We start from the raw sequence: 27,733 nt of genomic DNA, 5'->3' as shown, positions 1-27,733 counted from the left end.
CCCATTATCAAACAAGTGTCAAAGAAATAGATGGTTGAAATGACTTTTCCATTAAATGACAGCTGACAGCTCATCACCATAACTGATACACTTGAAAAGCCTTGTATAAATATTAGCTTGGCATTTTGTATGTTTCATTCAGGGCCAGAAATAGTGTCATCCGTGAACAATGTCTATTCATCTTTTAGCATGTGTTGGCAGGTACATTAATCCATCTGAAAATATTTAGGTCCTAAAGCAGGTTTGCAATTATAATATAATGGGTGTGTAGCTTGACATCATGGTTCAGACATTTTGTTTTGCATTTATCAACACATCTCCCATGTATCCTACAAAGAATTAATTACCAAACATACTCTTTTACGGCTTTACAAAGATTTAGAGTCGAATGATATTGGCTTACGTGACATATCATGGATAAAATTAAGACATGATTGGCAAAAGGCATAACATGCGCTAATCCTTCTTCTCAAGTGTTCACTCATCATCATGTTCCCATCTTGATCAGTGTTTTGTCTGTTGTCTAATTATAGATACCTAGCGCTTGGTTTCACACTGAGCCCGCTGCAACTATGGCAATGCACAAATAGAAGTCAAACATCTCAGGTGGATCAGGTGGGGAGACAGGGAGGTGGGAGGATGGGCGCACGTGTGGAGAGATGGGTGATCAGCGGGAGAGACGCAGTGAGGGAGGGGGTGGATGCAAGAGTGGGCAGATTGAGGCCTGTGGACTGGCTGTCAGACTCTGGAAAGCCCCTGTCTGCCTCGCAGTGCAATGCTGTATCACTGCACTTGTGATGGAAGCAGTTACTGACGGGACAAACGCTTAATAAACAACTTCAGGGGAAAACAGTGGAAATAATATTTGAAAGTTTGCAAGACAAAAAAAAAAAAAGAATATTAATTCCCTAATTCATATCGTACGTGACAAGCCATTTGTGCCAAAAAAACGAAGGAAAGAAGATATGTCAGTCAGAATGGCCACTGAAACGCCAACAGGCAACAGGAAACAAATCAGAAATTCAATCTATTACCTACTATGCAATTCAAAGGAAAAAAAGTAATAAATATTCTGTGGAAAACCAAGAGGATCCATTCAGCTCCTTCCATTAGCAGTGCGTCAAAGCTTCAGGAATGGGAACTCCCTGGAAAAAAATCAATCAAAAAGAGGAGAACCTCTTCATTCCTACCTGTCATTGATGGCCTGCTCTACCCTGCAGACATTTACCTCAAATCAATCACAGCTCCCTCACAAACATAAACACACGTGTAAACATGGCAACTACGCTGAGAACACTCACCACACTCCACAGAGGGCTGCGGTCGGCCCTCGCGGGAGTGTGCAGCAGTCACACCTTCACATGAAGTCACTCACTCTGCGGGCACCAAGCATCTACGTTTACTTATTCTTTTGACTTTCTTATTTAAATCTAATATTTATAATGTTGATAGATTGTTTTCTGAAATTGTAACACAAGTGTAATTCAATAATCTTCACACCGAATAATTTTTCAGGGCAGCTGCCCAAGAAAATCAGACGTCTATGGAGCTGTTTTTGTTTTTTTTATTTGTCCCTCTTGGGAACAATGCGACAACAAGCAGCACAAAGCCTTTTCAAAAACATCCCTTTTCACGAGGAACGCTTCCAGCTAGCTAGTTAGCTAGCTAGTTACTTTCTGCTGTTTAAAAAAAAATGTATGCCAGGTTTGTGAATCCAATCACAATATTAGTAGCTTTTCTTTTTGAAGATTTCTTACAAAACTGTCCTTCGACCATAGAGTTGTATAGAGTTCGGGAAAATCCACTGTTACCATGGAGATCTGCCATATTTGCAGCTGTTAGCATACATTTTCTATGGACATCAGCTAAAAACAATACAATGTGAAGAAAAGGCCATGGCACCACTACTGGTGGTGACTACTGGTAAAACCATCTAACTCACTGAAGTGTCCAAGTATTTTAATGCGAACAATAACTTTAATTATTCTACCTTTTAAAATCTCCATTGGTTTATTATTGCTGCAAATCCCAAAATGCATAGCGGTATGACATCACCATCCTGAACTATTAGCCCCTGCTTTAGCTCAGATAATGACATCACATTCTAGAACGTGAACGTAACCGATGGTTACACTGTCAGAATCGGTAACTTTTGCCATCCGACATTCCATTGATGACATCATAGACGCATATATCAGAGTTTTGTGTTAGCGCTTCCAGACACTTTGTCATTCTGCATCCTCACGTCGAGCTGATCGCACACAAAATGGTACTGAGCAAATCTTACAAAATGAAATCCTGGGATGAGTATACGGAGGAGGACAATGTCCGCGTCTATGACCCGGCATTTGACCTGGAGGCAATACTCTACCCCCCAACACCAACAGGGGGTGTAGATGAGGAGGAGACCCGGCTGGCGTCTCCGAATCATGCCCCGGTCCAGACTATACCATCGTCTGAGGCCCCCACTATACCAGAGGGCGCTGAGGAGGAGGAGGAGACCCGGCTGGCGTCTCCAAATCCTGCCCCAGTCCAGACTACACCATCGTCTGATGCCCCCATTACACCAGGTTGCACTGAGGAGGAGGAGGAGACCCGGCTGGCGTCTCCAAATCCTGCCTCAAACCAGACTACACCATCGTCTGAGGCCCCCACTACACCAGGGGGCGCTGAGGAGGAGGAGGAGACCCGGCTGGCGTCTCCAAATCCTGCCTCAAACCAGACTACACCATCGTCTGAGGCCCCCATTACACCAGGGGGCGCTGAGGAGGAGGAGGAGACCCGGCTGGCGTCTCCAAATCCGGCCTCAAACCAGACTACACCATCGTCTGAGGCCCCCACTACACCAGGGGGCGCTGAGGAGGAGGAGGAGACCCGGCTGGCGTCTCCAAATCCGGCCTCAAACCAGACTACACCATCGTCTGAGGCCCCCATTACACCAGAGGGCGCTGAGGAGGAGGAGGACACCCGGCTGGCGTCTCCAAATCCTGCCCCAGTCCAGACTATACCATCGTCTGAGGCCCCCATTACACCAGAGGGCGCTGAGGAGGAGGAGGAGACCCGGCTGGCGTCTCCAAATCCTGCCCCAGTCCAGACTACACCATCGTCTGAGGCCCCCACTACACCAGGTTGCACTGAGGAGGAGGAGGAGACCCGGCTGGCGTCTCCAAATCCGGCCTCAAACCAGACTACACCATCGTCTGAGGCCCCCATTACACCAGGGGGCGCTGAGGAGGAGGAGGAGACCCGGCTGGCGTCTCCAAATCCGGCCTCAAACCAGACTACACCATCGTCTGAGGCCCCCACTACACCAGGGGGCGCTGAGGAGGAGGAGGAGACCCGGCTGGCGTCTCCAAATCCGGCCTCAAACCAGACTACACCATCGTCTGAGGCCCCCACTACACCAGGGGGCGCTGAGGAGGAGGAGGAGACCCGGCTGGCGTCTCCAAATCCGGCCTCAAACCGGACGACACCATTGTCTGTGCGACAGATACAAGAGCTTCAGGAGGAGCTTCAGCGGGTGAGGTCAGATCTAGACAAAGAAGTTCTCAAAAATAAAGCACTTGAACAAGCTCTAAACAACCAGAACAGACTGGCCGAGAACAAATCCATCCAGCTGGAACAGGCTACGACCCTTCTCCAAAAGAAAGAGAACTATATATACAAGCAGGTAATGTCTAGCAAGGAGCTAGCAGACAAACTAGAAATGCAGATCAAAAAGAACGAGACTCTCGACAAAAGTCTGAAAGCTCAGGAAAAACGTTCCAAAGACCAGTCCGCCCAGCTGAAGCAGGCAAACGAATTGCTCCAGACAAAAGAAAAGTACATTGAGAAGAAAGTTCGGGAAAATGAGGAGCTGAGAGCAGAGGTTAAAAACCAAGAGAAGGAACAACAGGCCAAACAAAAGCAGCTTGACGACGCAAACACTCTAATCGCTAAATTGAGGGCATGGATTAAGAACCAAATTTCAGGCGACAAAAGACCGACACCCCAACTCAACGGACAGGGCTCAAAGACTGTTAACCAAGAGACCTGTTCGAATCCACCAGCCAACACCACCACCAGAAAGAACATGGGGAGAGTTCAAGCAGAAGAAACCGCCTGTAAAATCCATGAAACTGACAGTGAGAAAGTCTTTACAAAGACTGCTCTGGACACACCTGTGAACTCGAACAAAAACTCAAACAGAAAAGTTGAGGTGCCAAAGTCGAAGCCACTCAACAGATGGCACCGACGCTAAACCAACTCCAGCCAACACCTTTTCTTTTCTTTCTTTTTTTTTTTTTCATTTATTTTTATTGGATTTTACTTTATTTTACTGTTCTGTAATACTTTTTCAGTTCAATTTTTCTAAGTATTATTTTTTCTACTGGGCATATCTGTGAGCTAAAGATGAATTTCTCTATTCTATTCTAATCTTTCTATTTTGTCTCGACAGTGCACTTTGCTGGTTAGATAATCCTGGTGCAGAATGTAAGCATCCTGTGAAGTTGTCTCTCATACTTCCCATTGATAGTGACATCTGTTACTCCGAGCAACATGATCTATGGATTGCACTCTCTAGTAGTAGAAATTGAGAATATTTTACTAAATTCACACTTTACAATATGCCAAAAATAGCGGAGAAAGGTCTGAATTAAATGTATGACGTTGGGAAGGGGAGATAAGCACACGATGCAAGATTTTGAGTTGTAAAACTTTTACCTGATTACAGACACTTAAAGAGTTAGCATTTTTCCATGCAAGCTCCCAGTCAGTCAACACCTTTTCAGAAATAAAAAATAAAGCATTTTATGAAAAAAAATAATAATAATTTAAATTTATGGTTTAATTTATGGTTTAATTTAGCTGCTATATAAGTTACAAGAAGGGGATTTTTGATGGTGCTTCACAGCAAGAAAGTCCTGGGTTTGATCTCGGGTGGGACCTTTTTGTGTAGAGTTTGCATGTTCTCCCTATGTCATAGTAGGTTGAGTGCAAATGTGGAATATTGGGTGGACATTATACGGCGTGGCGTGTTTACATGCATGAGTCCCATATCTGTTCATTAACATGCACAGTCCTGGCCAAAATAAACAAACAAATAGATAAATAAATTAATGAGAAAATCTGTAAACATTAAAACTTTGTCTCGTTTTTTGTGATACAAAATTAAATAAATCAGGCAAGGAATTAGATGTTCATAAATTATTACCCTGAGAAAAAACAACTACTTTAAAATATATATTATATACAAGTGCCCAAAAAAGCATAAACATTTGTACACTTTAAGATTAAAGTCGTTTATAATACACGCTAAATTGCAAATGCACAAATATGGCTTTTTTTTAAATATACTGTCCTTTACTACTACTTGTGCGTGTGTTGTGGTGACAATACCTGCTTTGGTCCTGTGTGAGAGCAGGCAGAACGCAGCCACACATTGTGAAACCTGGGAGTATGCCTGGATTATTTATTTATCTCACATACAACAACACACGCACTACCTCAGTACACAGGCCCTCAGAGGTACTATAATAAGATTCTTTAAATATAGCCGCAAAGCGGCGATTATCGGCCCTCGCCGACCGCCCTGCCCAAAAAAATAATCGAAATTGGGCTTCATATGTGCGAATGGGAGCCATTTTTTGTTTGCGAAAAATCACAAAATACTTTGTACAGCCGCATAAAAACTGTAAAACTTAGAAAAGTAATTTGGATAATTTTTAAAGTTCTACTCAAGATTATTTTACACCCAAAATGTACTTGTTCCGATAAATGCTCTATGAGGAGATAGATTTTGTACGAAGTGAAAAATAAAGGTGGATTCCCGCTTCGTGGGCTGCCATCCAAAATGGCCGACACCCAATATGGCGGACGGCGTTCCTGTAATAATATTTTTTGCTCAGCATGTCACAAAAACAGTGTTCCCGCTTACGCGGGTACCATAAACTGTATATTTTCGGAAAGCACTCACGCATTCCTACCTCATGGTAGAGGTCCTGGGTCAGTGACGGACACTTGCCTGTCAGTGACCCAGGGCTCTCAGTCGCCCATTGACTTTTATGGTCTCTGTACAATTATTATTTTTATATATATATATAGAGAGAGATGTATGTATATATATATATATATATATATATATATATGCTAGAATCAGATTAGCATCCGATTAGCTTGATTAGGCCAAATGGCAATAACTTGGTGTGTTACCTTGCACTCTGCATATCAGCCAATCAGGCTGAGCTAACTTCAAAGTCCCACTTGGAGCAGAGGTGAGAGCGGGACCCCCACATGTGAGACCTCCTGCTACAACCAAATTTAACCCTTCACACCTCCATATCACCCTATATACCCGCATCCTGTCACTGCTGCACTATACTGCTGCTGCAACTCCCATTTGGCACAAAGCATTATCAGCTGATAGAGGGGATGTAAATTGGCTCATTTTGCCAAGCTAGCACATTTTTCCCACAACAGGCCATCTCGCTAAGACCTCTCATCCGCCTTAAACCCAACTCGAATCTGGCAGTCGACCCTTACACCTAACCCCACCCGTGAATTGATGAATACTGTCCTTGTGCCTCCAAACCACCGTAGACCACATGCACATATACACTCCGGCCCTAAATAGAAGTGAAGTTGGGGGACCACCGCCCGTGCAGGTGCTACTTCTCTTGAGCTGCAACCACAAGAACACCCATAAATACACGGGAAGGCCACAATAACACGTGCCAAGAGGCAGTGCACTCTGCTCTGGTAGCTGTCACCGAGCCATGTGACCAAAATGGAGGCCAGACTGTGATCCAGCATTATACATGTATTACACAACACTCCCTTTCCTCGACTCGGGCTCCATTCTGCCTGCCATGTTTCAACCGAGGACCCCCAGGACTGTGGAAGTAAATAGCTTTCTGTGGGTCAGCATATACATATATATATATCGTTTTGTTGACATAAAAGAAGGTGTCAATCATTTTTGTCTTTGACTTGACTAAAAAGCTTTCAATTAAATAAAACTTCATGATCATACTGGACCATACACCATACACAGAATGAACACTCCAGGGTGTGATCAAAATATTTCTAACATATTCTTAGAAATAAGTGGCTCTTGCTCAACATCAGTAATAACTTGTTCGTGCCAAGTCCTCTCCAGTCGGATATGTACAAAAAGAATGAACCTGAATTAGAGGAAGAGGGGTTGATCAATCACACTCCAAACTAAGAATGGCACTGCATATTTTGAGCCGTTTCTAGAATGGGTTGCTTGGCAAGTTTGCACTTAGAGGCTTAAGTTGAAAGGAGTACATATCTCAAACCTACAAGGCCTTGAAAGGTCCTATTTATAACTGGAATAACTGTTATCTGTCAATTCGGGACATGTACTTCAATTTCCCTTAAAAATAGAAATGTCTCAAATGTAAATCAACTGAAAAACATGCATTGCTGACCCACACTGTGAGGTTAGCAGAAGACAATTGCCTGGGTTCAAATCATGTCCCGCTACACTCGCCTCTCTCACCAAAGGCAGGAACACCGAGGCAGCAGCTGGAATGCCGGGTCGGACCATTTTGCAGCATTTCGTCTTTGAAGGAGCATGTGGTAGGGGAAGACATTTCGGGAAAGGGAAGCTCTCTGCTGGACGTTTTGGATATCAATGGAAAAGGTGCATATGAGGCACACGGGGAAGTACATTGGCTTTCCTTCATCTCCCACTTGTGATCTCGACTTAGCGGAAAAGGCAATGTCAAAGAAGCATGTAACAGGAATATCTCCAGGAAGAGAGAGTCCAAACAAGTTCTCCTAATTCAGGACTTGCATAAAAAAGTGTGTTGCCTGAAAAACAATAAAGTATAGTAGCTAAAGTAGCCCGCTGAGGAACAAGTCGAACATTCTCGGACACAAAGTATCCCACGATCTAACGGCAATCTGGCAAAACCGCAAGAGCAACCTCGGTCCATCCAGCTGTTTGCGCAACATCTTTCGCACACACATAACAGCGGGGAGGTTATTTATAAAATTTAGGCCTACGCTCTGCAGATAAGACAACTGTTTGATCTGGCCACACTTGAGCTTAAGCATCTCTGCATTCGTTTTTAGTGACAAATTGTTATGCAACTAATTCAAAGAGTCAATTAAGAGTTAGACAATTAAGAGAGCAGTGGTTTCAGTATTTGCCTTTTGTGGCTTGTCAAGGCAAGAAGATACGATTTGTTGTCATACGCACACATACAAAGTAAATTGTAGAGTGAAATTACTGAAGAGTATAAAAAGTATATAAAAAAGGAAAAAAGTTCAGATCTTCCAAGTCACCGCATGCCTGATCACTTCAACACCCATGAAACAAACTTCCTTGAATCTTTCTCGGACGTTGACCTGACCCCAGTGTTTACTCTGACCAGTCAGCTCTAAAGGTTTGTAACAGTGCAGCAGTTAGTAAAAGGTCATCCTAATTTTGTTTCAATTAGCATATCCAGCACCCGGTCAGTACAGCTGCTTATCCACACCCCCCGCATATCTGATGTCCTGCTTGTTTATGCTCTCCCCAAGTTCTCTGTCCTCACCTCTGAACACTGCTCCACCGCAGACCTCCGCCTGCCCCACCCAGGCTGACCACAACCCCTGCACCCAGCTCAGGTTACCCATGGACAGTGTGCGAGCGGATACAGCACAGTCGCAGGGAGACCAACTCAAAGGCCTGCATATGTGATGTCTTCCTCCGCACTGATACCGTACACTTCATCTGCATATTCACATATTCAGAGGCCGGTGGAGGCTTCCTGTCTGAGCCAGATACAGAGGAGGTCAGGCACAGACAGGGCTGCTGTGTCTTGGTTTGTTTTCAAAGAGGTTTTGTCATTGCAACAGGGAAATGAACCAGGGGCTGGGCTGGAAGTCTGCAACTCAAATCTGCAGACCAGACAAGTCTCAATTGCTTACCACCAGCATAATTCAATATGTGATGGCAAAACAGTCACTTTGACCCAAAAAATATCTATATCTTATGTATAATGTCAATTATGCAACAATGTACCAATACTCCACTTTCCATGTGTTTGACTGGTGAGCAGATTTAACAAGAAGGCACTCGTTGTTTCATCACACTCGTCGTCTAATAGTCATACAAAATATGCAACAACTGTCAGTAGAGGAATTCAGCTGAGACCTGCCCAGGACCATCACATAGCAGTCATGGATCAGCTCTCAATCACTTAGTGAACGTAAACTGACACGCATAGCAGAATGAGAGCTGCTATTGTGTCTGTGACAATCTTCCAGTGCGCAAGAAAACAACAACATACCAAATTGACACACTGGCGTTCTACTAAGCAAGCGCTGGCATTACAGATCTGCGTTAAGGGTGAGAGCCACTTGCATTTATGATTTTCATTCCTTTAGATGCTTATATAAATGTGTGTCAGCAGTTACAATGGCCTATAGTGACATGATCGGCGCAGTTGTATCAAACCGACTCTTCAAGACCTATCCAAATTGATGATTTTAAAAAATAAAACAACATTTCTTTTGCACTCGTTTAATGAATTTGTTTAGAATCATATTGAAGAGCTCCGGAAAACTATATCTACTGTACACTACACCAGTACACCATGTAGCGGCAGATCTATTAATCTTAAAAAGGCATTAAGAACAGTAGCTCTGAGTCTTACAATGGGCCATATTTTCCTAAGTCAAAACCAATAAATGAAAAGAAAACCACATTACCATAAAAGTCACTTGATAAAATAGTACAAATATGTGTGTGTTTGAGAGCATCTCTCCTGAGGGCAGTGAGGTGCTGACTGACACTGTACTAATGCCTCCTCCTCTTAACCCTGAGTGGGCCCACACTCTCAATGAAGACATGTCACTCCGAGCAGCACGAAAACATCTGGCTGAGACGTCCTGCCCTACGCTCTGGAGGGACGGGGCTGAAGACACGCTGCAAGCTGAGACCCAGTCCAGAGAGAGAACAGATACAAGCGGCAGACTAAAGAAAAACCCTCTCAAATATTAATTTAAATCAGTTTAGCTCAAACTAACAATGCACAAATCTCTAAATACCTTCAATGTGTTCTACTGCATTATAAATATATGCAATACAGTATACTACACCCAATAAATCTCTATATGGTATGTATTTGTATTTGTATTTATATAAGTACTAAGGAACTGCTGGTCATGACACAAACTCATTTTTAACTTCTAACGATAATTCACAAAGATAAGTTTAGAGTGACACGTACACACGTATGTTTTCTTAAAAAAATATCCGCTCTATCAATAGTTTACTTTGCTATGAGAATAATAATTGGGTACAGAAACTGCATCAGATAGACATATCATTCAGCAAACGTCACATGCAGAGGCTCTCGCAGAGGAACGCAGACATCACACTGGTGAGTGACGTTCATGATCCTGGCACACTGCGCTGTGTTGAGTTTCGTTCGAGAGACGCAGTTTACAGCTTACAGCCTGGGGCATGACACTTTAATTTGACAATAATACCATCAGTGCTACACATGGGTTTCACCGCATTGGCCCAGGCCCCTGACATTTATTACAGCAGGCATCACTTGGATACTGTTATTGTAAACGTTTAGTTGTGCTGGTGGCGGCCCCGCACTCCCACACATAAAGCAGAGAATCCATCTCATATTATGCTACACTTACAACAGAGTACTTCAATCATTCTATTTGAATCAAATTACATGTATTTATTTATTTTTAATTTATACATACTTACTTAGATCCAGTGTTGCATTTATTTTCCCCCAAGATCTTGTATTGATGATGGGAGAGAGTGACCACTGTGCAAATCCTTCTGCAGCACTTCCCAAAGATTCTCAATGGGGTTAAGATCTGGACTCTGTGGCCAGTCCCTGTGTGAATATGACATCTCCTGCTCCCTGAATCACAAGCTCTTTCACAATGTGAGCCTGATGAATCCTGGAATCGTCATCTTGGAATATGCCTGTGCCATCAGGGAAGAAGAAATCCTTTCATTGAATAGCCTGGTCTCTTTCAGGATGTTCAGGTCGTCGGCTGATTTCATTCTTTGGGCACATACTGTCGCTGTACCTAGACCTGACCAACCGCAGAAACTCCAGCTCATAAAAGTTAGTTAGGCCTACATCCAAGTGGCAATCTTTGTGGTCTACTTGCAACTTGTTCATACAGTTAATTCACTAAACTCAGAATGGCGCCCAGCCCAGCACATTGACACTTTTCTAAATTCCCAACATTAGCTTGTACGTTTGATGGCGTCACAGTCCAAAGTGCCCTCTATTAAAGCATGTGCCCAGTATGGCCATTGTCGACACGCAGAACACTGCTTTGGCCAGTGTTTGTGGATCTATGACTTTTTCCACATCATTACGTTAATAATTGCAGTAAAGAATTGCTTAAGGAAACTATTGGGAATGTCAGCGGACCCTGGAGTGCAGTTGCACGCCGGTGGCTCCACCCCGACACGTCCTTTACGATGGCTGCAACCTACAGCAGAGATTAACAGTCACATACAAACCAAACACCCACACTTACGGGGGTCGGCTCTTTCCAAACTCCCCGTAATGGTGTGTTTCTATATATGCTTGTGCTGAAACGCAAAGAAAACGGTCAAATGTTTTCTTTGGAGTTTGCCCAAGCTGAGTCGAGAAAAAGTGGAGCGATTATCTTCTGACGAATCATGTTGAGATGGCACTTATCACCTCCCCCTTTTCTCAACATCAGTGTCAACGTCAAATGCAAAAAGTCAAGGCGCTCCTCAGAACATCTTTTGACATTTGTTTAAACACAATCTTTGGGCGTTTCTCGCCAACTGCAGATTAAGCATGTCTGATGCAAAAAACAAAAGGAATGGCAGTCTCGACTCTCCACTAACTCAATCAGCTACACCAAGCCTCTACTAGCCGACTCTAGGTTTTCATTATATGAAAAAGGTCTAACAGCAACCAAATAAATACTTTTAACAATGTCCTTTAAATATGGAGAGACATTGACAAAATGTTTTCAAGTTGTTTTTGTTTAGTTTCTTTTACTTACCATCTGACCTAAAAACATCATCATAATAAAAGTGAAAAACATTTATTAGCTGTACTGTTGTAGAAAAGGTTTCATATCAGGCAGATGTAGTTTGTCTTTAATGACCTGAGCCCTGTTGACTGATTTATGTGCTAATGATGAAGAAAGCAGGTTGGAGTCAGAGAAAACAAATAGAGAATGGTTGTACAGGAGGATCCAGAGCGCAGGCTGAAGGGGGTACAACATTGAGTCAACACTGTGGAGCTTGGCTCCCTCCTGACAGCTCGTGTCTGTCAACCTGAGCCTGTCCACTGGCCTGACGTGCCCCATAGACGCCAACCCTGGTGATTAATGGTGCAAAGGAAAGCTGAAAACCATCCATTTACAGAGGTAAAGGTAACAGAGCAGGATGCATTTATCAAACAAAGAAGAAATAAGCTTTCTCACACCACCACTGTCAATGATCATAACTAGTGGTAATCACTGTCTTAAGCACAATTGTGTCGCCGCCTCAAGGCAAGGAGTGGTTATATCCAAGCTCCTGAAGCTGAAGCACGAGGTGACAGAGAAGCTGCTATAAAATTAGGACTTCCCTTTCTGATTGTGCTCTGGTTACAATATCCAACATCGCGTTCTATAAAATTTCTTTGAAGCCATAAAAGCATCACAATCATCCTCTGTGACCTCCGTGTGACTTCTGACGCCGTCAAAAGTATTTCGACAATAAATATTCCCCACGTAGCAGAGTCAAAATGGAATCTCGAAATTTCCTCCGGTCATAAAGTGGAAAAAGTTGGGCGCAGAGGAGCTGACGCAGGAAAACAGGGTCTTACAGAGATCAGGCGCTGAGAGTTTGATAAATAGTCGCGATTCACTTGTGTCATTCTCACATTTGGCTGAACAGACCTGCCGGAGGAATAGAGGGAGCACTTGGGCCTTGCTTTACACAATTCCCCAACTCCCCCAACTCCTCCTGCGAGTTCAATTCTGCATCTCAGCTTTAGTCAAACATTGAGCCAATACGAAATTGAAAATAGGAACAAACTGCAGGCCAAGAATGCAGCATCAGACAAGCAAAACAGTTTGGATTATTATTTGTTTGCATTTCGGACCATCAGTTACAAGGCAAACTTATTTTTTAAAGTATGAAAGGTTGTGTTTTCTTTTATTTGTTGTTCAGACTGTGCTTTTAACGGGCTGGTTAACTGCAGGTGTGAGATCATATCAATGATGACATCCAACAGTAGCACCACCAAAGAATCCATCTGCATAACAAATACAACCTTCATATGACTACCTTCTTGGTACGGGCGTCTTTGTGTCTAATAATAACACAACAAGAGCCTGATTGTTTCCCTGGCCACGGTGCGGTAGGAATGGCCAAACCCTTTCCAGAAGAACACCTGCTTGATCAAGACAAGCACACAGAGAAACGGATCCACACGGCGCAATAGCCTTCGATAATAAAATAATTTATTACATTCAGAGAGATTACGGGCATGCCTTAACCGACTGCTCGTGTTACCTCTCCTTCCCACGTTCCCAAATTATCATTCCTTACAGGGATCCAAACAAGGTGAGATCATCGCTCATGACTACAGGCTTATTGCAAATACGCTGAAATCCTGAGATTACCCAATGGACCTATACGAGGAGAGCGGAGGACACCCACACGCTCTTGGGCAAAACAGAGATGGAACGGTGCCTTCTGAAATAATTACACGTTGTGACAGAATTCAGATGTTGTAAAATAACAATTACAACGCTTTTTACCGGCGTTTTAGCTGTAATTAGTTCAACCAGAGGTGGAAAGATCAAATGTGTTGTTTCGGCACTTTTACATGGAGTACTATATAAAAATGCATATACAAACTCATAACACAATGGAATGACATGTTTGGCTTTAATCCGATCTAAAAGCTTCTTAAAAAACAGCAAAAAAGTATCAAAATAGCCACAAATCGAAAGAAAAAAAAAGACACAAAAAAGTGATTAAAAAGTGATTAAAAAGTGATGATAGGCGCATTGAGGTGCCTTGTGTACGAAATGTGCGGTATAAATAAAGTTGCCTTGCCTTGATGAAAAAGTGACCAAAAAAAAGACAAAAAAGTGATGAAAAAAGGCCAAAAAAGTGATAAAAAAGTGATGATAAAGTGACGAAGAAGAGACAAAAGAGTGATGAAACAATGACGTAAAAGAGACAAAAAAGTGATGAAAGAGGCAAAAAAGTGACAAAAAGCCACAAAAAAGCAACAAAAAAGTTATGAAAAAGTGATAGAGACAAAAAAGCGATGAAAAAGAGACAAAAAAATGACAAAAATGTAGTGAAAAAGTGATGAAAAATTATTAAAAAGAGATGAAAAAGCGACACAAAAGTGATGAAAAAGAAATGAGAAAAAGTAATGAAAGAGAAATGAAAAAGACAAAAAAAAAGTGACAAGAGACAAAAAATGAGACAGAAACAGAAAAGCCACAAAAGAGCAACATAAAAAGTGATGAAAAAGTGACAAAAAAAGACAAAAAAAGACACAAAAAAGTGATAAAAAAAAGTGATGATAAAGTGATGAAAAAGAGACAAAAAATGACAAAAATGTAGCAAAAATGTGATGAACAAGAACGTCAAAAAAGTGACAACACGGCATCGATGCAAGGAAAAAGATCCATTTACATCAGTTTTGTAGGTCTTAGCTTTCAAATGAGGCGTTGCATTGGCCTATAGGCTGTAAACTATCCAGTCAAGAAACTTTTAGATTTGAGTAAAGCCGAACTGTAGAAATGGGGCATGGCGGGGGTTAAGACAATCTGAAAATTCAACTCTTACAGATCAATAACATGGGGAAATCAAATCATACATTAAACTAGGGCTGCAGCTAACGATTATTTTGATAATCGATTTATCTACCGATTATTTTCACGATTAATCGATTAATCGCTTGGCTGTGAAAGGTGCATGGAAATTGTATTTTTTCAATTTTTTGACCACATAAAGCTAAAGTGGCGCCGCTTGAGGACATGTTGATGGAGTAAACTGAAAGTAAACATTTGTAGGAGGCTCTTTGTGCTAATTCTACTTTCTGATTGGACGAGGCAAAGACAGATATTTATGAAATTTACAATGTACAAAACACTGCAGACCCTCACTTTAAAAATAAAGTAGGTTTTCATCCCAAATACATAACTGTCATGTCATTTTTGCTCTATTTTAGTCTGTGTTCACTAGAAAAACGATTAATCGATTACTGAAATAGTTGACAACTATTTTAGTAATCGATTAGTTGTCGATTAATCGATTAGTTGTTACAGCCCTACATTAAACGGTTTCATCATGTATTTACTATTTTACCGATATTCAACCAGGGAAGTCTCACTGAGATTTACAGTCTCTTTCTCAGGGAGGCATCCAGAGGAAAACTCCGCGAGAGAGCTCAAACAGCAAATCATTCTTTAAAAAAAACACCAAGATTACTCAAATTATCGAATGAGTGAAATTGCGGACTTGAAAATGTACAAGCATTTGAATCGTTTGTGCAAAAATAATCGTCACTGTCCAAAAAACGCCTTAAGCCGCTCAGTCTGTGTGCGCCTTCTGTAGCCGGCAACAGAAATCCCTTTGTACACACCATTTAAAGTCTATGTAAACAGCAGAGTGAAGGGAGACTAGAGAAAAGGACTCGTGTAGGCAAATCTCTGTGTCAACTCAATGGTCTTCATTGTGTAAACTCGTTCAAGTGCTTGAATTGTAGGACATGGGAAAAGGGGAAAGGAAAAGCTGTAATAACACATTTTTACCCCCAAAGTTACATTTAAGATTTAGAAATACTTTCACGCTTCTAACTGATGACACTTCAAATGAACATTACTTATTGACTAAATTCAAATTATGAATGTAGCATAAGTCGACACAAATTAGACCTTGCAGATATATGACATAGTATTTTTGTGCTGACACCTTGGCACACCTTAACACACCTACACTGTCATTCTGGAGAGGCACCAAAATAGCTGTCCTTAATATAACTGCTGTTTTGTGTTTGCTGCGGGAATCTGGAGGGAAAATAGCTGCGCACAAAGATGGTATGCAATCAGCAACCGCCCCAGTGATGCAACACAAAGACATGAAATACCAATCTATGATCTGCTACAACTTCAGTGTTTACTTTTCCTAACCGAACTTCAAATAAATCATTAGATCTCGCGGCGTATTTGCATGTGGGTGATGGTAAAGTGCTTAAATGTCTTCCTGGAGGACATAGCAACAGAGAGGAAGATTAATGACTTTGATAAATATTTAGCGTAATGAGTAGTTACGCTCTTCTCCCCTCCGCTCTATGCGCTCGCTCTAACTGCACCGGTCTAATTAGGCCTCTTGCGTGTTTTCTAAGTGAGACGCATACCAACAACGGAGCTGGAGGCATCCGTTTGTCAGTCATCGCCAGATAAAAATAGAGGAGGAGGTATGCATCGAGAGACAAAGAGGGCATGCAGATAGGAAGACTGATGACGATGCACAAAATACACACGAAGCAGGTGATGAAAATAGTCAGCGCCAAACCGAAAAGATTGTGTATTATATCAACGTGGATATTTAGGCGTCATCGTCAGTCTCAAAGAAGCAATAAATGTGGCTCTGGAAAGAAAATGTTGTATTGTTTTTTGTATGTTAGTGGTTTTTTTTTATGTTTAAAAGTAAAAGCCCTGCAGTACAGCCAGTCCTCCAAAGGCTGCCTTAACTTCATTGTTCAATCACTGTCTTTAATTTGAAATGCAAAAATGTGCTAGAATAAAAAAAAACAACACTTTATAACAACGCAGTGCAAGGCCTTTTGGACCATGCCAACTACACAATGTTATTCTTCTGTTTGGCATTGATTACATTTGACAAAAAGCATCAAAAAGGTTTAACAAGACAATAATAATGACACAATAACAGAGTAATTGTCAACGTAAAATATCCCTAATATTACATCAATCATCATGAATGAGACATTATTTCCTCTAATTTGCTCATCCATGAATTGGTACATTATTGAGAACTATGTCATGTAAGAATTATTTTAATAATCAATGGTACTTTAATTTTATTTATTGATTGATTGATTGATTTTTGAGAGTGTTGCCTCTTTTATTTGGGAAAAGTGTTACAGATTAAACCTAATCTTCCCACGCGGGGCCTCGAATGGGCCTCCACCTCTTGTCCTGTGGCTCACTGCTGCCATCTATGCCCCTCTCTCTGAACTGCGCTCCCAGGGTTTGTTTTGGCTTCTCTGGGCTTCAAGATGATCTGGGATATTTGAGGTGTGATTTAAGGTACAGATTTAGATGAATTCACATTTAGCCTCGTGATACTATTTATTGACCCAACGTCTTAAGTTAAACCTCAGAAAGTCCCCCCGCTACTCCCTCTTGCCTTTCCCAAACATCATGTGTTACAACTTTGCTGGAAAACTGAAAAAGAACTGACTCATGAGCGGAGCAACAAATCTGACCCACAAAGATCGACCACAAAACATTCCCTGACATCGAGCGGGGGGAAAGTGCAGACGTGTTTCTTTTGGCCCACAGCGGCCTATTCTTAAGCTAAAGTTCACTTTCAGCCCAGCCAGGCCAGACACACCGCCTTATATGAAGCCTAACCTTTCAAAAGCGGGATCAGCATGCTCTGGGAGAGATTTGGCCGCTTACTACTAGGCCACCAACGCAAAACACAATCCCACAACTGCTCATTCAATAGGCTACATGTAAAAAAAAAAGGCGCACTCAGATATTACTTGCATCTCCATTTGGCCAAAAACCACAGAGATTCTGAAAGGCAATTTTAAAACAATGGAAAGCATGGCACCTTAAACACAGGCAGACCGCACATACGGCGCTAATGACTCTTGAAAGAGAGAGCACACACGCTTCAGATGGGAATGTGCTAATCCGGGTCCAGATGAGGGCCGTGTGCCGTGCAGCAGGCCGGCCGCTGACGCCTGATTGGACGGTGCGAATGTAAACATCAATCAGAGAGTGAGTAAACCGGGCCAATGTACTGTTAACAAGGCGAGACCGCTCATCATTCATTCAAGTTTTACAGGATTATCATAATACTGTGCAAATCCTTATGTTTCAAAAGTTATGCAAAAATATAAAAGCAAAAAGTAAGGTTCATCGAACTATCGAGCCACATGAATGTACATTCTTATCGTTGCACAAATGACGGAAGATTTGACGTTGATTGAGATTAAGATGATTATTACATTTCAGAACTTGGCAGCAGGCTCAATAATCACGTTAATATTTCAACTCAAATGCAACAGGAAAAACACATAGACTTTTTAAGACAGCAAAATGTCCTTTGCAAACGATAAAAAGTGTGTCTTATGTTTAAACCTCTACACACATGTCCTGAAATGCATGATATTATTCTTGTATTAGTTCAGCTGTTCAGCTTTCCCGTTTCCTACAAATCTTAATGTTCCATGACATGTGAGAAATATCCACAGTGAACTGAATGTTGAATAGGAATTTAAATTGAATCTCAATGGCAATACGTTATATACATAGTACATATCTTTTCTAAAATGCAGCCTTGTGATCAACATCTCTTTAGATTCAGTATTACACTATAAAGCACAAAGCAGTTTTTATGTGCAGCTATCGACACGCGAAAAAGTGGACCTGGAGTGGATCAAAGTGAGGTTCTGGTTGATGCGGAGTTCTACCTTTTGTTCTGGTGATAAGCGGTGCGTGGTCACAATAATATGCTATTAGACAACCAAAAATAACTTCTTAGTATTCTTCCATGGATTACTAGTGAGTATTGTTTTAGTCTAAAAACACAGGTAATAAAAATGAACTTCTGCTCTGGTGGGCTATTTAATATTGACATCTAAATTTCAGGAATATATCCCACGCTTTACGGTGAACTGGATGACACGTGGAGCCGTCAAAACAGCATGACCGAAAAGAAAAAGCAGATGTTGCGTAAGACGGCCTCAAACTGTAGTAAGTGGAAGGATTATGAGATGTGTATGAGAGTAAACTGCTGGCACGCTTCAGCCCTATAAACACATCAACACACCAGGCAAACAGAGCCCGGCTTTGTGGCCAACCTGAGGTTTGTCTGGCAGGGAAGCTTCTGAAACACAGATACCATGTGTTAAACAGCCAATTGGAAATAATGGATAATGGGCAAACAAAACCAATTCAAACTGTACTGATAGGGAACAAAAAGGAGAGCGCATATGTGACATACTATATACTCTACAAGAGGCTCAGCAGGTCAACAAGGTCCCAAGACATCATGTTGTGTTCTTTGGAATTATACCTGAGGGATATAAAACGCAAGGCAAAGAAGAGTCGAGTTATTTTCTCCTCAACTATTACGGTCCGTCAGCCTAAAAACAACAGTCTGTGCTGTCCTTTCACCATTCCCAAAGCGGGAACACCCCCGCCAATACTAGAACATTCTCATTGATGACTGCTGTGGAAACAAGCACCCACACAGACACACTTCATCACAGACTCGAATAAGACTTCCTGGGGAGGGATTCCTCGTAATACACAAATGCACTTCAAGTTCAAAAACGCTTTATAATGGAGATCACACATACAATGAACAAGTCATGGCCATGATAAAAGTGAACAAAGACTCAGCTGAAAGACTAGATTCTGACACATCTTGATGAATGAGATAAATGAGAGTGGAGCCAGATGAAAATCCCAGCGTGAACTATGTGTTAAGAAGAGTCAATTTTTGGTTACAGCTCACATTTGTAAGTGGAGCTGCACGACATATGGCCCACTTGTCATTAACACAACACAAAGTCATAATAAATTGCAAAATCACTGAGATCTTCCATCTGACTGACACATTTTTAACAATGCATATATATATTTTTACTTAATTTAATGGAATGTACTGTTTTGAAATGTTTCGTAAAACATCGTTAGATTGTTGGCACAATTTCATTCCTCTCATCAGGCAGCCGTACTTGTAAGGCAATACACTGATATTCACTATAAGCTCACAAACTCAGCAGCATGTCTTTGTCAGACGTGTAAACCGAACCCACAACAACTCAGAGCTGTCTTAAAAAGATTCAGTTATGTTCTCAGCCTTAGAGCAGTGGGTAAAATGGACAAAAGACACTGAGTAGCCAATGTGAGTGAAAGCGTCTGGAAAGTGTCGGACACCGCTGCTTCCAGTAATCCAGCGGGATCAGCTGTTCTGAGGGAGCAGCATGTGGTGAGGGCTAACCCGAGTCAGGTTTTACAGGTCCACGGAGAAATAAACAGAAGAAAGCTGCACACAGGTACAGGGATTCTGTGACACTGAAGTGTGTGTGGCCAGTTCATCTGTGTGGGAGGTGGGAGCAAAGTCATGGCCTCCAACCGCAAGAGGATGTGGACAGAAGAATCATCATCATGGTTTCCACTTTTTACACGTTTTCTCACCATCTTCTGTCAGTCTGCTTAAAGGAATAGGCCACCGTTTTTACATACTGAGATATGTTCTTACCTTAGCTTTGACGAGTTCTTTAGGACCTGTCTGATCTTCCCCCGTGCCTTCAGTCACGTAAACACAGCGCAGACGGCGTTAGCATTTAGCCTCTCCCTCTCTCCTCTATAGCTCCAAAACTGGTCAAGATAGAAGCTACCAAGCTCTTCCACGTTTTCCCTATTTAAATATGGTTACGTGAAGTGTTCCACTACAAAGTATAATTACACAAAATTAAACAATGTGGATTTTCTAAGCGGATAAAAGGGGGAACTATATTGTAAGGCGTAATAATACCAGGTATAGTTCGAAATCCGCGCAGTAATCTTCACTTTACTGCACAGTAATCTTCACTTTACTGTGCGGATGCCAAATTACTCCTGGTATTATTACGCCTTACAATATAGTCCCCCCTTTTATCCGCTTAGAAAATCCACATTGTTTAATTTTGTGTAATTATATTTTGTAGTGGAACACTTCACGTAACCATATTTAAATAGGGAAAACGTGGAAGAGCTTGGTAGCTTCTATCTTGACCTGTTTTGGAGCTATAGAGGAGAGAGGGAGAGGCTAAATGCTAACGCCGTCTGCGCTGTGTTTACGTGACTGAGGGCACGGGTGAAGATCAGACAGGTCCTAAAGAACTCGTCAAAGCTAAGGTAAGAACATATATAAGTATGTAAAAACGGTGGCCTATTCCTTTAAGTTTAAGTTTGAAAATACATTAACCACAAAATACAAAGTTGAACTATATGCGTATAATAGGCACTGTTATATTAAGTTAAGTTATAGTAAGTATAGTAAGTATTTTGTTGAAGAGTGCTACTACACACCAAAAAAGTCCTGTCAATACTCTAGTTATAGATGATACAAAAGCAAAGTGTCAAAGGTAAAAACGATTAAAAGCCAAATGTTGCACAAATGTTCTTATTATGTCCAATCTGACTAAAGCCTGGTTGTATTGCGGAGGATCAGAGCTGCCTGGAGACTGTGTGTCAGATCCCACAGCGAGGGCCAGGAGGAGGGGAGGCGGCGCCAAGGGATCTCCTGGGATCACAGCTAAGCTCCAAGACAAAAGGGACATTGTGGCACAGACTGACCCATCCAAAAAAACAAGACTTCCTGTCCCATCAGCTCCAGCATCCTCCACACATTCCCTCACTGCGCGCTTCCCAGAAGTCAAAGCCCCTTTTACACATCATCTTATTCATATAAACTCGATCAAATGTACCAGAATCGTTCAATTTCTGCTCACACAATGTATGCAGGGTTTAAACAAAACTAAGGCTCATCATTATGGTGCGCTTGTTATAGAATCTGAAATTTGTTCAACCATTTCAATAAAAGTCACTAAGATTTAAATAGAATGATTAACTTTAGTAAACGTGTCATGTCCGCCCACAATGACAGGAGTGCCTGGAGTACGAGCAGGGGGTGCGGTCTGAGTCTACAACAGCATAACTGGCAGCTGACATAAAATTGGCACGAGCTTTATTACAGAGCAGTAAATGCTAATTAAACATCAGCCCGATGCTGAATGCTCACACTTCCTCCTCCTCCTCTATGCTGCATGGTCAAGCAGCAGTCGGTCGAGCAGTAAATCGGTAATCTAACAACTATGACTCATAAGTTGGTTTAGTGCTCAGTTCCACTTTATAATCTTTTGGGGGGAAAAGAGCAATACAAATCGTACATTTTTCTATCATCCAAAGCCGAAATTCTCTCAAATGTTGAATTTACTGAACCAGTACCTTGACGTGGCTCTGCGCTCCCAGGTTGTAGACTTCTGTGGGCTTCACCTGGTTGATAATCTTCACCAGGCACGTGCTGTCCGTTAAGTCCCCGTAATGCAGTTTCATGTCTAAACAAATGAAATCATTATTTTCCTTTTTAAAAAATGTTTATAGACGTTGGGACAGTGTCCGCATCCAAAACACTCACTGCCTTCGGTGTGTGTCTGCGGGTTCTGGTAAAGATGCTCAATGCGACCAGTATTAAAGGAGCTGGAACGGCGAATGATGCCATGAACCTAGTGAAAGAAGAACACACGGTCACTAAAGCATAAATGTGATTTCCTGCCTTTGATCCTTTTTAACCATTACTGCATTTTGATGGCACCAGAGTGTGTGCAATGGGAGGTAATCAAGGTACAATGTTTATGAGGGATACACCAGGAAGCGCTGCTCGGATAAGATAACAAATCCTGATCTAAAGGGACTCCATTTGTGTGCGGACTGTCGGGGCCTTCGCCCTACTTCCTGTATTCACTCTGTACTTCCTGTCGATAGGGTCTACCGTCATGCCGCCCCCATCACCTCACAGAAAAATGACGCTACATCCTCTATGTTGTAGCATTTGTAGCTTAAGCTGACCAACCATTATGTAAGTTGTGGCTCAATTATTTTATTTTTCTAAATCTGGGGAAGGAGGGGGTCACTCAGCTGTTACAAAAACACGTTGAACCGTCCTACAGGTTGGGCCAATTAGCATTACGGTTTTCAGTGGTGTGAAAGCAGAGCTTTGGTATGCATTAGATGTTGACAGATGTTGCAGCTGCTGTAGTGCACCTAGCAGCAGGTGAAAGTTACTGACCTCACTCACACTACCGTATAATAACAGCCATTTCCTTGTTAATGATTTGACCCTGGGGTAAAAGGTCACAGGTTAATAGGCTCAGAGCAACACAACAATGTCTTATCAGAGTGAGGTGTGTGTCAATACATGTAAAAGTCTGGCTGTGCTTTGAAACTGGCATTGCAACTGACCATGACTTGATGTTTATGCATTCACTCATATTTTGTTCAGAGTGAGGTCAAAAAACATTCCTTTATTTGAAATTACTTGTTTGCCTGAAATCCTGATTTTTTTTATTATTATTATTATTTGTACAAGATTCAGTTCAGACTGGACGTAAGTTGCTTTAAAAGTGATTAAGGCAATTATACTTTATGTTACTACTACTACATAATTAAGACAATAATAGCACAGGAATAATGTAATCATTACAGTACTTTCTGTCAGTATACTTTATTTCATGATAATATGAGGGCCACCAAAAATTGGTCTGGGGGCCTCACTTGGGCATGCCTGCTTTAGAGCCTTCAGTCTCACCTCATAGCCTTTCTCAAGGAGGAATTCTGCCAAGTATGATCCATCCTGAAAAATAAGGACAAAAATACAAGGATTAGGATAAGTGAATTGCATAGATTGCGCTGCACACTTGAGTTTGTCTACTCTCTGGACATTTTACGAATGTTTGTCACCACTTTCTCTCAGTTTCATGCCTGCCTAATGGCCAAGATAAATTTACGCCTGCACATGGAAGCTATTAATAAATTGCATTTAATTAAATGATTGAAAATTAAACAAACATTAGGAAAAGGAAAAAACAGAAATTACATCATTGGCATCTTGTTCAGAACAGCTCTGGGAATGGCTGGTGTGGCAGTGGCTGGAAAGAAAAATACTACCATTTTGACTTTTTGACACTTGAATGACCACAGGAAATCAAAACTAACCCCGGTCTGTTTAAAGATGATCAGATGGTCCCCTTCTCTACCTCCTCAAACGCTCCTGCAGTTGGCCTTGGGCCATTGTTTTGCAGCATCAACATGAATCGGGTGTTCTGGACAGTCCTAATGTGAGCCCTGTCTATTATATACTGTAGGTTGTTCCCTTCACTCATGTAACGCCACATGATCTCACACTGCTCAGACTTTAGGACCACTCATTCAGGAACGTTGTGAACCAGGCTTTCATCCCCGTGCAAAGCAGAGACCTGTACAAGTCTGGAGTAAAAGTTTAGTTTTTTAGCATATTAGTCTAACCAACAAAGATGTTTCTTCAGGTTCAAATCACAACAGGAACTCGGGGGACTACAATAAGATTCATAATATCCTGATTTCTAATACATTCCAGTGTTTGACAAATTGAAAACTTTTTTTCAGACGATGATGATTAAGTCCTCATCAATCCCGTGCCTAGCTCTGCAGACGAGATGGGCACAGCGCTGGCAGACCCTCACTCATCCCCACAGCGTTCAAAGTGTTGGCTAGTCCATGTCATGTTTTCCTGCCCCGGTGCCAGGGTCAAAGCGTTCCACTCCAGACCAATATGGAAAACAAGCCTGAAGAGCTGCAGCTCTGTTTCCAAACAAGAGGCTTCTTTGAGGCCGTATTAGCCCATAAACCCTGGCCTCACCTGGCTGTTTCCTGTTATGGGGAGGGTGGCGGCTTCTTGTGGACAGGGGTCTGACACACATGCACAAACACATCAAACGTATGGTCACCTGCCAGGTCAACCACTCTGCACCTCACACCAAAGTTGGCGATCATGGTGACGTCAGGCTCAACCAAATGACACGAAATACATGTTGATTGCAGTCCAACAATGATCAATGCTGAACTCCAAAATGTTACCATATACAGTATATGTGGTGTTGCTTCAAAATGCACAATGTGCTTAATGAGCTACAATTTTTATTCAATCTCAAAGAGAACAGCAAGAGCAAGCGTTTCCAGCAGAGGCCACACTACACTAACCTAATTACAAAAGTACAATACACAAACCAGCTTGATAGTCTTGATAGTCTTAAACACTGACGATTTCTCACAAAACATGTAGCTTTTGTTTACAGGGTGGGTCAGTGACAATGTCCCACAACAGTAATATACATTTGTATATAAAAGCTAAGGTCTAGTACTGTGGTGAGTCAAATAAAGCTGGTGAATAACATACTACAATATACTGCAACTATACCAGTAGGTTTATTAAACAGGCGCACCAACAAGAAGAAAAGCAGTGTTTGCAAAGATACAAGACTTCAGAAATATTTGTGGGTTGAATTGAATTCCTGCTCACTCATCAGAACTCCCTCTGCACTCAATCAAGGTGCAATCATCACCACATACTTTGACTGGCTGCACGGGTCATTACAAAGTATGACCATTTAGAGGTGATGTTTATGCACAAAATCCCAAATCACACACAATGTCTCTGATTGTGTGACTTTGTATAGTCAAGGGTGCAACTCAGCCTTTTCAATAAAGAAAGAATATTGATTTTGATGAGTATGTGGCTTGGTTTTGAATTAGGTTCTGCTAAATATTACACAAATAAATGAAACGCACTGTTCACAGTAAACACAAGGAAAGGCTAGAACCCATCTCCTTGTCTTGTCCCAACTCAAAAATGTGATTACGGTGCCCCCTGCTGGTCACACATTTTAAGAGGCTAACTTTAATTTCCAAACTTACATTTTTCTTAATGTTTAAAGGCTCACTGGGTAAAACTTTGGACTGTTGCTGTCAATAGAAAACATGCCCCTAAAGACCAGCTCAACACAGAAAATAGTATTTCTGCAGTGGGTAATCACAGAATGGATCTGATAAGAACCTATCCCACTCCCGGTAAAGTTACAGCCATGTCTTAAGAGCAGGTGAGCCGCTCACAGCAAAAGTACGTGTTTGTTCGTAACTTTATGAGGTATTTTTCCATGATGAAAATATCTGTCATAAAAAAGCATGCCTGTATTTCAATGTTATCTATTGGGTGTGGCTTAAAGTAAATAATACAAATCATAAAACTAATCACAAATGTGAAGTTCTAGATTAAAGTGTACACTGATCCATCTGCACATCAAATAATCCAGCAGCCTGGTGGTTAGAAATCCCCTCAGTCAGAACAGTTTGTAATCTTTCGTCTGACTCTGCACCGGTCACAGTTCTACTCCACACACCAACAGTCAACAGTGGTACTATTACGGCCTGCCTCTGTCTGGCCCTTTTGCTGAGGACATGTGAAACGGTCCAATACAGCCTGCCTGCTCTGAAACAAGAGACCGTGGAATGTAAGAAGATGACAATAACCCCTCAACATCAACATAGTAACATTATAGGTTCCTCTACACTTAGAGAACAGATGGGAAAGAATCAGAGGAAAGCCTGCTTAGTTAATAAAAGAGAAACATGACTAAGGTAAAGTAGCGGGACAAAATAAAACACAATCTTCCGTGTTTGGTATGCCCCCAGGTACAGTGCAGATGCAGAACAACAGAGGAACGACCACCACATTCATCGTGGCTCTGGTTATGAGATGGTAAAGGTTCAGAGTGGATTGAAGTGAATGCCACAGACTTTCACTTCAGCTATCAAAACTATGACCCAAAGAGGGCCTGTCCTGAACAAAAAGGGAACTCTTGTTGTATTATTGTTACATTTTGTTGTTATTGACACTTAGATAACATAGATAACCTTCAGCCGCTACTGAAAGCAGACTGCCCTGACCTGCTTTGTTCTGCAACTCCACATGATAACATTGTAGCTTTAATCATTTTGAACTGTTGATTTGTGTTGAGTGTAAAACCATTTGCTTGCTCAAGAATATTTGCTCTACCTCCAATACCACTCACAAGGGAGTGTTATATAGACTCACACTACACACACCCACCCACACAATGGTTTTACATAAGTATTTGATTCTCAGTTTACAGTCTACATAAAGCCGGGCAGTAAGAATTGTTGAAGTGAGTACAACCAAAAAGTCTCCCTGTTGTTAAGGCAGTGTTTGTGGTGGATCACAATTCAGCCTGTGATTCATTTCAGGTCATTCACTTCATAACCTGCAACCCAATCCATCTCTCTTTCCAAGTGATTGCTTTCACACTTTCTATGACCTTGTTTTCCTTTCTACAAAAAAATCTCAAATAGGGAATGACTGACTTAATACTGACTAACACTGATTTAATTGCACATAAAAGTTGGTCCCAAAGAGAAGCGTGGGTCGCACAAGGTTGTTTAATCTTCATCATGAGGCGGTGATTTGATCAAACTGAATAAAGAAGTGGTGTTAGGTTTGTATAAGCACCTGCCAGTTTGACAAGACCATTGTATTTGTCTCTACTTTACACACATGTGGAGGAACCTGTACACGGATGCGATCAAACCCGGAAGGAGGTCAGACTATGGACCCGGGATTAATCTGTAATAAAACATACGAGAGATATGTTACCTGCCCGGTGATGCCGGTGACAAGAGCAACCTTTCGCCGCTTGGTCCCGTCTCTGTTCCGCGCAGAGCTTGTAGTCGCAGAGTCGATTGACTGGGCCATGGTTAAATGTATGTCGATTTCACAATTTAGGCATAAACTGTTGGGAAAACTCCTTCGTGTGAGGATGACAGTCTTGACAGTTCCGCAGCGGCATCCGTGAATCAACAGAAACAACCGGCTGCTGCTGCTGCAACCAGCGGT

At 41.8% G+C, this 27,733-nt stretch overlaps 1 protein-coding gene across 1 annotated transcript in view; it reads right to left on the bottom strand.

The window, feature by feature from the left end:
- The window catches only part of gmds (GDP-mannose 4,6-dehydratase), a 119,585-nt gene extending 91,852 nt beyond the window's left edge, over positions 1-27,733 (bottom strand). The window contains exons 1-4 of the mRNA XM_079575070.1: positions 27,494-27,733; positions 23,597-23,641; positions 22,427-22,514; positions 22,237-22,346 (exon numbers count right to left, since the gene is read on the bottom strand). Coding sequence (XP_079431196.1) covers positions 22,237-22,346; positions 22,427-22,514; positions 23,597-23,641; positions 27,494-27,592 — 342 coding nt within the window. The 5' untranslated portion in view covers positions 27,593-27,733. The remainder of the gene's footprint in view (positions 1-22,236; positions 22,347-22,426; positions 22,515-23,596; positions 23,642-27,493) is intronic.

The sequence above is a fragment of the Gobius niger genome (genome assembly GCF_951799975.1).
Source record: "Gobius niger genome assembly, chromosome: 17".
Lineage (NCBI taxonomy): Eukaryota > Metazoa > Chordata > Actinopteri > Gobiiformes > Gobiidae > Gobius > Gobius niger.
The sequence above is the reverse complement of the archived record's forward strand: the minus strand, read 5'-3'. Positions and strand labels throughout refer to the sequence as shown.